This window comes from Lampetra planeri, chromosome 43 (genome assembly GCF_965212315.1).
Source record: "Lampetra planeri chromosome 43, kcLamPlan1.2.h2, whole genome shotgun sequence".
Classification (NCBI taxonomy): domain Eukaryota; kingdom Metazoa; phylum Chordata; class Hyperoartia; order Petromyzontiformes; family Petromyzontidae; genus Lampetra; species Lampetra planeri.
Genome location: NC_136149.1, coordinates 4,816,281 through 4,832,602, shown reverse-complemented (window position 1 = coordinate 4,832,602; position 16,322 = coordinate 4,816,281). Strand labels below are relative to the sequence as shown.

Here is a 16,322-nt window from a genome sequence, read left to right as displayed (position 1 = left end):
ACGATGACCAAACCAGGATGGGTTTTAACGTGTTTTTTTTTAGGCGAAAAAGGTCAAAGGTCTATAAGGTAAAATGTGAACACCCCCAACAGATAGGCCAATATATAAACTTTGTTTTACATATGATCGTATATTGGAAGTTAAATAGTCTCAGAGGGGAAAGTAGACAGATGTAGATTTTTATCGCATTGCATATTTTTTATTGGTTGATAATCCTCTACAGTTGCTAAGTGGTGTGAGCTATACGTCCACCGATAACATTTCCTGAAGCATCCGGCACAAGTTTGAAATACCTCCAAGTGAGATGCTGAGTATTGGTAAATTCTCGTGATTATTATTTACCGCATTCTCTGGATTATCAGACTCTTCGGGAATTACGACAAACCTTTTCTTGTGCCGATTGTCAAAATAGTTACACATACATGCCAACCCCTTATCAGTGCCTACCTTATTACAGACCAATTCAGACCTTATTGGTCTCCCCGTGTCTTTATAAATCTCAACGTTCATCCCATTACAAGGGAAAAACACAAACAAATAGACAAAACAAAAATTGCCCGAATTGAAACGGCTGTACGCCGTATGGACCTGAAAATGCAATTCCCCTGTACAAGAATATGGGTAAACCTTATGGGTTGACAGGTATGGTTACACAACACCAGTCGCCATTCACCATTAAGGTTTTTTCCCACCACATTTAAAATCAACGTGCGTTTATAGTATTTGGCTGATCACTCGATAAGCCACTTCGTTGAGCTATTATTTGTGGCCAGGTCGCTTCTGAAAAAGAGCTGGACAGCTCAGTGGGCCTTACTTGGTAATATAAAAAAAAATAGTTTAGGTGGCGGTGATGTCACTACGGTGCTTGTGCCAGGCTAGGTGCACTTTGAGTCCATCATGTAAAGTGTCGAAGGCTCGCAGGCAGGAGGTCACGGGACAGACTCAGGTGCCATGGGTTGACTGACTGAGATTCCACCTATGCTCTCTACTGTGCCAACTTGCTGCATTTTGGCCACACACACCCACACCAACTGTTTCTTTAAAATACGGGGGGAAAAAACGAGCATCATAATCCAGAGAAATATGGTGTTATGTGTGCACGGCGTTTAATCTTTCGAATTTAGCTATCATATCGAATGTGCAAATGTGTGCGTGATAGTGCTGTGAATCGAGAAATTCAAGGCTGACATTGCACACGATGTGATGAAGCACCAGCGATCAACGTTTATTTTCTTCCCATCTCATTAATTAGTTTGTTTTGAGACTGGCAAATTGGTGTGATGCAATACTTGCATTTAATGTACATATTATATATAAAAAAGGGGATTTGTTGATGGAGCCAGAAAGCATGGAACGATGGGAGATACGTTGAGTTGTCTGCTGTAAGGGGGACGAATCGTTCTCATGGTTGACCCTGGAGCTACTGAGGGGGGTTGTGGTTTTTCATGTCAGATGTTTCCCACGCGTTGCTTTGGCGGGATGATTCCCTATGCCGTACTTTATCCTTGCATTGGTGAAATATTTTCCATTTGCCATCGAGAGCCTTCTTTGGGGTTGTTGTTTTTCTTCCAAGTCTCTGGAAATATGTCACGATGAATGTGAATTAGAGTTTCACTCGGTTGAAAAAAAAAGTTGTTGAGCGAAAAACAACATTTCTGAGAAGATTTTGTTCTCTTTATTTGCCCCATTCACTCGTGTGAGGTACGGTGAAGGTAACCTTGATTTTAATCGTACAATTTGAAACACACCAACCACTAAATTATATGTATTGCTTGCATAGAGAGAAAAAACACATCAAAAAGTTATATCTCTTGGAGGCGCTCCCAACACTCTGAATGCATTTCCTCATACAAAAGCAAAAGTGAGAAATTCTGACCACAAACATCGTAATGGATCGCCGCTGTTCCAGCACACACCTTGGTTGTAGGTCTTATGCAACTTGGAGAGATGAGAGAGCGATAAAAAAAAAGGTACGGCAGCATCTGTCACCACCGGCCGCTCCCCATGTGGCATGCAAGTCTGTTATCGTCTTTAGAAGAGTGAAGCCTTCTTCTCCTTTATATGTTCTATTTCACTATCGCGGAGCATAAAAGGTACACAAAAGCTCTGTCGTCGCTGCTTTCAAAGTGCCGTCTCCATCTGTGAGCCATGCTGACAAGGGCCCTGGCCGCTGACGAAGGTTCAACACGCTCAGCGGAGGATTTTTCTTCTCGCGTGCACATTTTTTTATATTATTTGTACACGAAACGTTATGGAAGGATATTTGTTAACGATGATGTAGCATCCAAAAGGTTCAGTTAAAAATAGTGTCCTTATGTTTGTATCCAAACTTGATTTGAAGCTTTCGTGACTGCAGGAATCCATACTCTTTGGTTCTTTCGGTATAGTCACGTAGGTATAAAATAAAATAAATCACGACGTTTCGGGCTCAACACAAGCGTCCATCATCAGGTGGGAAAGCAGAAATCGTAAATAAAATTACAGGGTTCTTGGCAAGCCGGGGTAATGTGAACCAACTACATATGGGACGTAAAAATAACAATCATATACTTTATTAGAAAAAAAGTTTGGCTGGCTGGCTGGCTGGCTTCCTGGATGGCACGCAGGCAGGCAGGCTAGTGTACGTGAGCAGTGGCGATGTCACCTGAATCCCACCGTGTACCATAGAGTACTATCATACTACTGTTTGACACAGATTAAGATAGATGTTTCCTGTTACAATATGCATTTGCGTTAGTGTGTATGTTGATCCTCTTTTCGCCACTTATGAAAGCACTTTCAGTGTAAAGCGTTAATCCACAACCCCATGTCCTCGCTGACTTGCAGTGTCGTATGCGTTTACATATCGTCGGGTAATTTCTTCGTCTACTTGAAGCGCTGCACTGATGGTTGGGTAATAAAATAAATTGGTATATTAATATTTACACTCAAAAATTATACAGCATTCGAACAAAATGTTTGGCTGACTGGCAGCAGGGAGAAAGGGAAGGGGAGGGATGGATGGACAGTGACATCCAAAGAACGTGTTGGCCAGTTCGCAATAATAATAAACATGTACACCACTTTGTCAATCCACTGCTGGATGAAGGCCTTCCAATGCCGTGTCAGTCATTGGGGGGGCTGTTTGACAGTGGAGTACTTGAGTGCTCTGGCCAGTGCGGTGTTTGTGAATGGAGAGGGACCCAGGCAAGATATCACTTTCCGCTGATGTCAGCTCTGGCCAGGAATTCAACTCAGAGTTGTCTGCTTCATGGCACTGTGCACTGAACCACTGCACCACGGGCCCCGCACACCAGGTACGCACGCACGGATCCGATGCCAGCATCGTGAGCTCAAGAATCAATTGCAATCGGCGAATCGACGCATTGTTACGTCCATAATTGCCGCACAGCAAGCGACTCGCAATGGGGAAGTTCGCGAGTTCAGGTCCTGGTCGAGGGTTGACGCAGCTCATTATCTCTTCAGCGATGATGTTTAATGAGTAGCACTGTATGGGGAAGTCATCAGTGATTGTTCTATGGATAGACTCACCCCCGCAATAGGAATGTGGAATTACTTCCACTGGCACGAGGTTTTAAAGAGACTTGCTTGAATGCACGATTGAGTGATGGTCTACGCATGGCAAGCTGGAATTAAGCTCAGTAGTGGCAGTTCCCACCCTTAATATTCACTCACGGTTTACTGTATGTTTTCCCTGCTGGCTCAAGCACATATGGGGCATATGCATATGTTTTTCATTACATTGATGTGAAGTCAGAAAATATTTGCCTGGAAATATTAACGTCTCTCCTTGGGGCTTCCGAATAAGGAGGCATTCCTCAATGTCCATTTGTCATTCACGGCGATAAACGGAGACGCAAAGTTACGCTTAAGCGAAAACGTGACGGGAATTCTCGCAACTTTCTCAGCAAATTCACACAGTGGGACATTATGCCCTGAAAATGTTTGAGAAATAGACCACGTTGCCACATTATGTAAGTACAAATGTAATGTATTCATTTCACAAACCAGCACTCACCAGCACGGTGAAACACGGTCAAGCAAACCCTTTCCATCAACGCAGCATGGGGAGGGCTTTGTGCAGCAGTGAATTATTATTAATACCGGTTATAATTTTACGGATGATAGTCAAAAAGACATTTAAAGTCTGAAACCGTGGGTTTAACTCGGTGGTTCTTAACCTGGGGTGCACGCACCCCGTGGGATGTGAGATATGGCCAGATTTGTTTTGTTAGAAGGTAAATCATCGAAGCACAGTCAAGTGAGTAACACTACTTTATATTCTTGGTTCTTTCGGTAAAGTCACGTAGAAGGGAAATAGGAAAATAATAAAAACACAACACAATAAAATATATTTGTATTACTTTATTATTTCCCTTCTACGTGACTTTACCGAAAGAACCAAGAATGTGAATCCCTGCAGTCACGAAAGCTTTAAATCAAAATGTAACACTACTTTGTTTCAGTTTAACACGTAAGCTTTCGCGACCAATATTATTCAAAATCAACGTTTTTGGGTTTAGATCGCGTTATTTATAAATGTGTCGTAACCCTCCACCACCCGACACGGCCAATCAGTAAAAAAGTGTCACGTTGACAAAAGACAAATCAGTTCACTGTTTTAGCCCACCGGTGTGTTGAAGCGTGAAACCACAACATTTACTCAAATTGTAAATGTTGTGGTTTCACGCTTCAACACACCGGTGGGCTAAAGCAGTGAACTAATTGTCTTTTGTCAACGTGACACTTTTTTACTTTGTTCCATCAAACTTTTGTATTCATTAACATTTTCATGTTTTTTTATTACGATTGAGAACCAAAGGGGTGCAAGGCTGCAGCAGAGGTCGCAACCGGGTACCCGATTCCCGTACCCTACCCGATACCCGGCTACCCGTACCCGGCCAGGTACGGGTACGGGTACCCGTTTGCGACCCTGGTGCGGCCGGGTACGGGTAAGGGGTCAAAACCCGTTTGCGACCTCTGGGCTGCAGTAAAGGTTAAGAACCACTGGTTTAAGTGTTAGAACATTAAAAGATGAAATGCCTCCAACATCCAAGCTAAGTTCACAAGCAAAGCACAAAGAAATGATGGTGACCGGCAGTTGAGACTAACGGCGGAGTGGCGGGAGCGCGCCCGTCAAAGAGGACGTCTGCCGCGGAGACGGAGCGATGGAACCGGCTCGCGTTCAGATGCAAGTCGGTTGGATTTTCGCATCGCAGGGCTTCGAGAGATGGGGATGGCCTGCTGTGTTTCGAGTGCTTGCATCGTTTGTTTGACACCGATGAAGATTGATGTTTCCTCTTACAACATGCATGTGCGTGTGCGTGTATGCTGAACCTCTTTTCGCCACTTATGAAACCACTTTCAGTGGGAAGCGTTCATCCATAACCCCATGTCTCGCTGACGTGCCATAAGCATTGACATATTGTCGTCTAATTCCTTGTCTACTTGAAGCGATGGTTGGTGAATAAAAACATTTGGTATATTAATATTGACAATTAAAAAGTAGCAAATGCTAGCTCGCAAATATACATCACATCACGTCCCAGCGTCACTTCATAATGGACTTAACGGCAGGTAGCAAAACAGGGGGGAGGGGTTGTTACCTTCAAAAGGGACAAACGCTGACACAAAATAGGCAGTGTCAGTTTTGCGTAACGTTTAAGCCTTCGCATAGCCTATAGAGCCGCACTACACTCATGAATTGGCTTAAAATGCGTTCGTATATAATGTAAGGACTGCAGAGCTTGGGCAATTGTGAGTTGTACTGGCTCACCGCCTGGCCCGCTGTCTTCCAGCTGTCGGTGGTTCCTGCGCGATTGTGGGAGTTGCAAATGGAGTGAATAGCGACGGTGCTGCCCATAAACTCAACATTCTCATTGCTATACTCTTTGGCTCTTTCGGTAACGTCATGTAGGTATAAAATAAATCACGACGTTTCGGGCGCAACACAAGCGTCCGTCATCAGGTGACTTTACCAAAAGAACCAAAGTGTATGGATTCCTGCAGTCACGAAAGTTTCAAGTCAAGATTATTATTGGTATTGTAATTATTATTTGTCAACAACACTGGCCTTAAAATATATATATAAAATCGCACCTCCGATTAGCGCGGTTGGCTACGCGCGGTGCGAAGGAAGTTCAACGTACATACGTATGAATTTCGATTTAAAGCTTTCGTGACTGCAGGGATTCGTATTCTTGGTTCTTTCGGTAAAGTCACGTAGAAGGGAAATAATAAAATAATAAAAATATAAAGCAATAAAAAATTCTCGCCACATAGGTGTGAATTTCACACCTGATGATGATTGCTTGTGTTGCAGTCGGAACGTCGTGATAATTTTTTATTGTTTTATATTTTTATTATTTCCCTTATATGTGACTTTACCGAAAGAATCAAAAATATGTACATACGTATGTTTCCTGAAACGTTACCGACCATTTTTTTGCAGGCAAGTACATACGTACGCGTGCTACAAATACACTCGGAGATTCATGTAATGGCTATTTTCTTTTGTGATACAGAGTACAGAGGCAATCGTTACATGCAGCCGACAAGTGGGAAGTCATTAACGTAAGGCGAACCGTTTCGTAATTAGTTTCTTTTTGGCTTCACTCGTGTGCGTACGTACGTTGAACTTCTTTCGCTCCGTGGCGAATTCAACCGTGCTGGTTAGTTCAAGTTCATTTCAAGTTAATTTATTAGGTATAGCCCTGTGAGCCATTCGGCTCTTGAATCGGGTGCAACCGCAACAAACAAAAAACTAAAACATGAACAAAAAACATCTTAAAGTGAATATGCGACTGAGTGCAAACAGAAAATCCAAGAAAAGACGGCAAAATATTGCAGAAAAAACACCGTACACCAACGCTTTGTGCAAAAATCCCAGTGGGATGCAAGTCAAACAACCAACAACAACCAAAAGACAACTTAGATTAAGGCCATCAGTCTAACTCTGTACTACAACAAACAAACATGGCTAAACCAATACACTTTTCGAAATCACCAAAATAAAGCCATGAAAGCAATGAAACAGTGATCATAGGAAGGGCAACAAGACAGTGAGTGTTGTTGAGAAGTGAGGTTTTTGTTGTTGTTGTTAGTTGTGCTCGTGCACCACTGCCAACGCAGCAGCAGCAGCACCCAATAATGATGTTATTAGCATCCTCATTGATCGTCTCATTTGATACGTTCAAGAAAAATCCCCCATACCACGTTGATGCAATTCACAGAATTTATTTTTTTACATTTTCCCAAATGTTCCATTATGGTGACTTAAAGCATTTAACACATCTTCCACTTCACCAAGATAAGGGGGAAACGGTATTCATCAATAATTATCTAGACACTTATACACAATCTAGCTACTATCTGAGCAGCTCACAAACCTGGTTTGGGATTGACTCGGCCCATCATCCCTCCGGGGTCATTAAAACAAATACCATGTTGTAGAGAGGTCAACTGTGCTTGTCCTATGGATAGACTCGGCCCAACCATAGGATAGTGGAATTTCCACCACTGGTTCAGGGCTGTAAACGGCAGATGAACATTGCCTACGTTTTTCATTTGAGCAAAAAAAAAACCTTGACTTCACTTTGACTCTCATGGCAATATCTAGTAAATAACAAAAAAATTCCATTAAAAAATGCGAAGCTGAAAAGTTTTAGCAGCTGCCCTGTTCCGTGTTTGTGTGGACAGACTACTTGGAGCGGTGGAACTTGTTGGGATTGGCTGGGCGGGCGTGTACGCACTGCCTTGCATGGGTTAGGATCTCCTGGGGGAGCACTGAATGTTCCAGTGCTTGTCGGCGTGAGCGGTGCTTGAGGTGATGTTGCTCGCGCTGCTGCACAGCTGCAAGCAACGAGCGCGGGAAGCGGTGACGGTGGATATCAGAGCCGCGGGGAAATTGATCACACGCTGTAGCTGCACAGCACACTGGGGATGCACACGCACACAACACACACGCACATGCAAAGACAAAGATCCCCCGTGTAGCCTACACCGGTTGTTGGGGCGAGTGCTTTTAGCGAGCACCTCTATAGGGCAGCAACACATTCGGGTGCCTCTTTCTTCCCAGTGCTGATGTTTACGCACTGCCATCAGGTGCTAACCTTGAAGGCTGAGTGGACGAAGAGGAAGCCTCAAGACTGGTTTAGATATTCGTCACCGATGTGGGAATCGAACTCGATTCGTTTACAAAGACGGTGACTGCATCGTGCCATTTTAGTTGCGCTTCTGCGGCCGTCTGGAATGCTCTTCCGATATTAGGAAGCCACTGGGGCTACGCACTTTTAAATCTCAATTGAAAACTAATTTCCTTAGGACTGATTTTTTGTCGTCAGTTTATAGTCCTTCTTCAGCACCTCCGATTCGCACAGTTGGCTACGTACGGTGCAAAAGAAGTTCAGCATACATACACGCGTTGGGTTCACGGCGCAGTGCGCTAACCACTGTGCCACCGCTCCCCACGCACGTACGTACACACACACACACGTACACCCGTAAACATGCCAGCATATGTTCCAACTCTCGATTATGCTGACACAAGCACAGACACGCGCACATGTGTAGATAGACGTAACAAGTCACACATGTAACACCATGTCCAAAACAAATGGTGTTCATGGGTTTTTTTGTGCGCACGAGCCTAACAATCCTATAACCCAGTCCAGCACACAAACCAAATCCTCCTGGGAACGAGCATGAAACAAAAAACATTCAGAGCAGCTTCCCATCAAATTGCACATGGGGCCCCCACTCATCTCCTGTTCACGGCCCTGAGCCAGCGATGGACATTCCACATTCCTATGACAAGGCAAGTCTTTTTTTATTTGCATAGGACATCCACTATTGACCCTCCTGGCAAAGTGGTGCACATTCGTGTGACCCTGGAAGGAGGAACGGTTTGAGTCGACCACCGACCGGTGATTTGAACTGGCGACCTTTCGATTGCGAGCCGCTCTCTCTACCGCAGAGTCATCCGATCGGACATACCGGCATGTGCGCACACGATTAGCCACTTCGTTGAAATATCATTTGTGGCGAGGTCGCTTCTGAAAAAGAAGCTTGTAGCTCAGTGGGCTTCACCGAGTAAAATAATAGAGTTGACTTTTTTTCGTATATATTTTTGTTCGTGATCTGCTTAACTTTCCTATGCTTTGGACGCCTATCTTGTTTTTTGTTTGTTGTTGTACCGTTCTGACCCCGTGCCCCTACTGGACATCTGTGAAAACGAGCTTTACAGCTCTTCGGATTCCTCCTCCAGTACAGATAAACATTCTGATTCATGGCTCCTGCGCCGAGGGCGGAAGCTCACGCAGGGTTTGCACAGCGCCGCCACGTGCGGTAGACGGGGTAACCCTGTCACGCGTGTATGCTGCGTGCATACACGCGTGTACGCTGCGTGTGTACACGCGTGTACGCAGCAACCCACCATGCCGATAACCCCCATCAAAGATGGGCAATTAAGAGTACCTCTCTGCCCATGGACCACATGGTAACGCCACTGCCTGCTTTGATCATCAGCAAAACGAATTTCAGATGTTGATCAGGTGTGTGTGTGTGTTTGTGAGTGGGGAGTGGTAGTGTATTCGTTAGCACACTGCGCTAAGAACCCAGTGACCCGAGTTCGATTCCTGCTCATGGCCTACACCAGTGACAATTATCTGAACGATTGTGGGCCTCCCATAGGTCGACTCAGCCTCAAATGAGTACCTGGTGCGGTGTATCAATATCGCCACTATGGAGACAAAGGCGGCCATTCGTGGTGTTGGCCACCCACCCCCTCGTGTGCCTTTCCGGCGTTCGTAGGTGCTCGCTAACAGCCTGTTATAGGATATATGGGGGATCTTTGTCTTCTGTGAGTCTATGGGTGTCCGTGCGAGTCTGTGGGTCTCTGCGCACATCTATGAAACTCCACGTCAGTCGAATCAAACGATGGACCTCATAGTAACACCTCCACCCACTTCGATCATCAACTTGCATCAACAGTTTGTTCAGGCTATATAAGCAGGATATTTGTCTTTTGTAAATCTGTGGGTCTCTACTCACGTCTATGAATCTCCACGTGGGTCAATATCTCAAACCGCAGACCACATTGCACCGTCACCACCCGCTTCGATCGATCATTCGACGGCAGCATTCCAGATGTTCACCGCGAGGCTACTCCTGAAGCCATTCACTGGCTCACTCGCGAACCTCCACACGAACAAACGAACACCGCTGATCAACTCCCCACCATCGAAGGAGGAGGAGACCCTTAAGCCAGAGAGGGGCAGGTGGACACCGGTAGAGTGGTGCATGCAGCAGAGGTCGCAAACGGGTTTTGATTCCTTACCCGTACCCGTACCCGGCCGCACCAGGGTCGCAAATGGGTACCCGTACCCGGCCGGGTACGGGTTCCCATTCCCTATCCGTACCCGTACCCTACCCGAAATGAGTGACAAACGGTTACTCACTAGTGACTCACGGCCTACCCGTACCCGTACCCGGCCGGGTACGGGTAGCCGGGTATCGGGTAGGGTACGGGTATCGGGTACCCGGTTGCGACCTCTGGGATGCAGACGCCCGACCAGAAGATGCAGATGCACACAAGCAAATAACAATCACAACAAAAATAACAATGGCCATTTGTGACGCACGTGTCTGATCCATTCTCTCCTAAGGGCCATAACTGTTTTAAAAGCCAGCCCCGAGTATTATACTTTTTGCCCTGTAGTGAAATTTCCAGATGTGATATTTTCAACAGATTCTGTTTGTCTCCTTCCCTGCCTCTTGCTCCTGTTTCTCTTCCTGCCTGCTCCACCTCCCACATTTCTCCGCCATGGAAATCAAATAATTTACGTCCCAGGAATGTTTACCCAAGTGCTCCATGGGCGTCAATACGTTTCATTATTTTGGAAGCAGTTTTTTTTTTGTTTAATGGGTCTGAACTTAAACGTGAACTCTAGTGTACTATGTCACCTGTCCAGAAGTCCAATAAATGTAATTTAGAAAAATTATGTGCTGTCAAACCCTGCTTGTTTCAGATTCACGTGTTGCAGCTGCATGATTAAATTCTACGGAACTCCACTGCGATGGGAATGTCACACACTTGTGCAATCATGGCAAGCTGACAGCCTACCCTGATATCGGTGGCATTAACTTCACGTGTATTTTCACGTATGTCAGTGATGCAAGAATAATCAGAAGCAAACGTACGGATAACAATAAATTAAAGTCAAAAAGCGGATTCCTCCCCGAGTTAGCTTTGAGATGGGCAGTGCTCGTCTCCCGTTCACAGCCTTGAGCCAATGGTGGAAATTCCACATTCTTGTGGCAGTATCAAGTCTCTCCACGGGACAAACACTGCCCCTACTCATTTGTATCAACTATGGAGAGATGATGCGCTGAGCCAACACCCGACCGGGATTTGAACTTTCAACCTTCCAATTACAATACCTTGTTTATATTAAAATGACATATCGGATGTACACACTTCGACGCAGCAAGACGTACAGATATACATATTACGCACCCGCCCATCCCCCTCCCCCCCGACATTCCACTCTGTTAGGCCGCATTGTTGTTATTCTGTCCGCGAGCGTGTTCGCTTGGAAGTGCGTCGCGTTGCCTTCACAACACAGGAGTACGTCCCACACCCCACCACCACCAACCCCCCTCGCTTGGTAACGAGCCACACGGAGGGCCGTGATAATTGCACCGCGGACGGGAGCGCCGCCGGAGCAGCCAGTCGCTTGTGGAACATTTCCCCTGGCTTCGGTGCCACGGAACGCACTTTCGGCATCGATCGGTGCCAAGGGGAGGCCGCGGCTCCGACGTGTGTCAGGCAATTTAGTCGCACGGCGCTGTGGGGTAGGGCTGAACGATTCATCGGTTTAAAATCGAAATCGCTATTTGAAACAATGCGATTAGCGAATCGCAAAGGCTGCGATTTTTTTTTGCGATTTGAAAAGTCCTGTTACTTTCTTATTGGAATTATTTAATTTTGTATTATTATAACTTTCGATTTAAAGCTTTCGTGACTGCAGGGATTCATCTTCTTGGTTATTTCGGTAAAGTCACGTAGAAGGGAAATGATTGTATTTTATTATGTTGTATTTTTATTATTTTATTATTTCCCTTCTACGTTACTTTACCGAAAGAACCAAGAAGATATTATAACTTTATTTATTTTACTTAATTGTTCTATGTTTGATTGTTCTATTTCAATGAAAACAGTTAAATAAATAAATGTTGGAAGCAATTCATATCTTTTAAGTTCTCATCCTTGCATTAGAATATATAGATAGAGCAGTTCATATTTTGGTGGTGTCATGTGGTAATGCTCCATCACATGTTTAAAATCTATGACACAGTGAATATTGAACTGAAGCTTGACTTTTAAAAAATGTAATCGCAAATCAAATCGCAATCGCAATATCTGTCGGAAAAATCGCAATTAGATATTTTCCACAAAGCGTTCAGCCCTCGTGCGGGGGTAGGGACTTGTACAGCTCGTAGGAGCGACTCCCCGGGGCAATCGATCTTCACCCTTGCGACGGCGTATTTCGTGTGGGGGGGGGGGGGACGCGAACCCCCCGCCTCGGAGCACTCTGCGTAAACCTGACACAATTGTGTAAAGTTTAAGCGAATAAAACGGCTCGAATAGTTGCAAGAGAAAGATTAAGAACGAGTGTCGAACGAGGAAGATGTGGAAATTGCATGCGGAATTGAGTAGAATAATGTCAATCTTACTTAAAATACGGCAACAGAAGGAGCCCCCGTTGCAAATCGTAGCAGTTTATTACACAGTTTAGGGATGAATGCCCTGCAGGCCAATTAAAAAAATGATTCTGTAATACTGCAACAAAAACCCAACATCAATTTCAAGGTGTTTTTCCGCCAATTTCCGAGTGTTTCTTCACGCTCATCACTGCAAGCCCACGGACCGCGATTGCACAGTTGAATAGCGGGGAGATGAATGCAGGGCGGGCGCCGATACGATGGCCACCATCCGTCCATTTCCAAACAAACGCTGCGATTCATGCCAATTTATGTGTCATATTGGGGGGGGGGGTGGGGGGTGGTGGGCAAAGCTGTGCAGCGTACTGTGCGTTTCGCTCGCCTGATTTGCCATGAGGGCCTTTTCCGTACGGAAAAATATTCATTACCGTTGCAGGGGAGCCGGGGCGCTTGAACGCACGGCAGACGATCACAATAGTACATTTCCCAACCCTGAGCGGCGTTTATTCAGATGTGCACCTGAAAAAAAAAAAATTCACATCATCATTTGCGATGTTTCACAATTGGCTCGCTGCGGGCGATTGCCGCGGTGAAAACGCACGCAGCCTGGGAACCGGGAGATTCGCATTGAATTGTGGCTGCGATTCAACCCGCCGTACTTGCCCGCCTGCAGCTGCCACGCACATTTGTTGTTCTGTCAACCCCGTGTTGAGCGTTCGATTGGAAAATGTTCCACATCTGGGAGCATTTCCGCCCCGGTCTAAACACAACGGTTGTTCCAAAGCACCCTGTGATGTCTCCGTGGTGTTTTCCCGGCTCAAACGGGTGTTGATGAGCCCACATTTTTTAGGTGAAAATTTTTTTTTCTCCCATTGACAGCTGCATTGCATTATAGACCGTTCAAATCATCTCCAAAACAAGTTGTAAAGGGAATTCAATGTCATTCCAAAGGGATTATTTTTTTGTGTCCATTCCACTTTTTCTTTTTTGGGAAAGAAAGTGATATTAAACTTCTGGTGTTGTCTGGGCTGCTTATGAAGGTTTCGTTGCAGCACAAGTGGAGAATATCCATTGCACATGTTGTTGATTGTGTGGTGGGCTTTCCTATCCCATCAAACAAGTCTGAGAATGACTACTAGCTCGAAATTGGACGAACATTTTTGAAGGGATTTGACGTTGGCAGCCGTGCGCAGGCGTAGCTCAAAAAGAAAACTCAGCAGATTCAAACTCACTTGCCTCACAATGAGAAATATACACAGCGGCGGCCTCATGCTTTGTGCATCAAGCCTCTCTTCAGAGAAGAGCGAGATGGGGGCAGGTCAGGAGCCGGGGGGGGGGTGTGGGTGGAGATTAACAAACGAGATCACAGTTTATTTATACTGCGAGGCTTGGGTAGAACACGAACGAGTTTTGTAAGAAAGTCGATAATGAACAGTGTTCCCAAGTTTTCTCAAGGCCCCGCGGCATGAAAGACAATCTGCAAGTTGACGTCGGTCGACCTCTTTGCTCCGCAACTCTCTTCACTCTGATGAAGAGATATTGCCTGAAATCATCATCATCATCGTCATTGTCGTCATCGTCATCTGACTGAAACATCATTCTGCTACGAGAAGGGGGTGCTTATCTTGAGTCATTTTAAATCGCAGCTCTTTTTCCCTGTCCAGTATGTTACAGAAATGAAAAATAAGTACCCCCCCCCCCCAACGCCGACCCCCCCTCCCCTCCAACGATGTTAGCCTCGAGCGGTAAGCACGACGTACGGAGTCGGCCAAGTTGCCCCTCCGTGCGTGCCTTGGAACCATGGGAGATGTTATCGTCGCGGTTTATCGTGTTTCTCCGTTCGCAGGCAGCCTGCCCTACGGGGGGTGGGGGGGTGGGGGGGCAGTGGAGAAGGTCAAACACGGCCTGGTCGGGTGGGCCGGACCGGCAAAATGGAACCACGGTGTAAAATTCCAGCTGCGAACGCTTTCGGCGTTAAGCACCGTTTGACGATGATCGCAAACGCCAATGCCGTCAAAGCGGCCAAACGCAGTTCTAACTCAGCTCGCCGAGGGGGCGGTGTGGGAAGGGAGGGGGGCCCCACAATTCCTGTGGGATCGCTTTTCCCATCGCGTGGGGGTTCAGTTTCTGAAAGCTTGTCACCGTTGCGTGTGCCGGTTTCCATTGTAAAATGTAACCCCCGTTTGGGTTGAAGGTTTGGCAGGAGAATGAGCACTGATGATTTTGACGTGGTTTTGTTTTGCAGGCGTGCCATGGCTGCTCTCCGGGGTCTAAATGTGACTGCAGCGGAGTGAAAGGAGACCGGGTAAGTGCTTAAGCCATCGTTGTTCTAAGCGGTTATTTGTTTAGCTAAATCAGTGTTGAGTTTCTCACTTCTAACGGAGCGGAACTCATCGCGCGAGTGTTCGCGTGTACGTTTTTTACGCGCGTGACCTGTGTGTGCACGTGCGCCTGCGCTAACACCGTGAATTTGACTTGACCTTCGTTTTGACCTCGGGACCTTCGCCAAGGCTCGGTGGAGATTTACAACGCTCAGTGTCGCAATCGTGACCCATGGGCTATGTTGACCTGCAGCAAATCGAGCAGCTGTTAGTGACAGTTATCAGCTGTCGTAGCTAACACAAAGAGAAAGATTCCCCGTAACAGATTGTTGGGGCAAGTGCTGTTAGCGAGCACCTATCACGGCCGGCACGACATGCGAGGGGTGGGTTGGCCAGCACTATGCCCGGCCGTCTTTGTCTCCCCAGTGGCCATGTTTACACATCACACCAGGTACTCAATTGAGGCTGAGTCGACCAGAAGCTAACACACACACACACGTGTATATATACATACTACTATGTAGTAGCATCTTCACTCGGAAAATATAACAGTTATCCCAGAATTGTTTGCATGTCAAGATCACGTTGCCAATCTGGATTTAAATTCATGACATCGGCTCGATGACGGTATTAGTTGTGTTGAAGGCAACGTGAAAACGCATAACCGGTGGCGCCAGCGTGAGAAGGGGGGCTTTTCCGTCTCCCACCCATCCCAGCATCGTTTGCACGCCAGGATCATCTCCTTCGCGAATGGGAAATTAAAGACAAAGCCACATCGATCTTGATTTGAAGCTTTCGTGACTGCAGGAATCCACACTCTTTGATTCTTTCGGTAAAGTCACGTAGGTAACATTTTTATTTTATTTTTCTACCTACGTGAATTTACCGAAAGAACCAAAGAGTACAAAGCCACATTGCAGCCCAAACTGTGGACGGGAGAGTAAACCCACTTTGGTCTGCTGTGCACCTTCAATGGAGGAGGATGAAGAGCAAAACGACATGAACTCTGCTGAAGGCCTATCGCTGTAGCGAGCAGCAGCAGACCTCCACCTCATCTCACGAGTGGGCAGTATTGCCGTACGTAAGATGAAGCCAGACACACGGAGATAGATAGAGAGCGCATCGAGATACCTAGCTACTCATCGGAACACATTCAAGACAAGCCACAGGAATGTGATTGTGGCCATACAACCAAAACTATGGACCGCACAGGAACCCCGCTGTGGTCTGCACTCCTTCAACGAAGCAGGAGGAAGAGCAACACGACATGAACTCTCT

At 46.1% G+C, this 16,322-nt stretch overlaps 1 protein-coding gene across 1 annotated transcript in view; it reads left to right on the top strand.

Annotated features, from left to right (window-relative positions):
- Nucleotides 1-16,322, top strand: part of LOC144732616 (uncharacterized) — a 146,662-nt gene that overhangs the window by 45,349 nt on the left and 84,991 nt on the right. Inside the window, exon 2 of the mRNA XM_078614111.1 lies at nucleotides 14,969-15,028. Coding sequence (XP_078470237.1) covers nucleotides 14,969-15,028 — 60 coding nt within the window. The remainder of the gene's footprint in view (nucleotides 1-14,968; nucleotides 15,029-16,322) is intronic.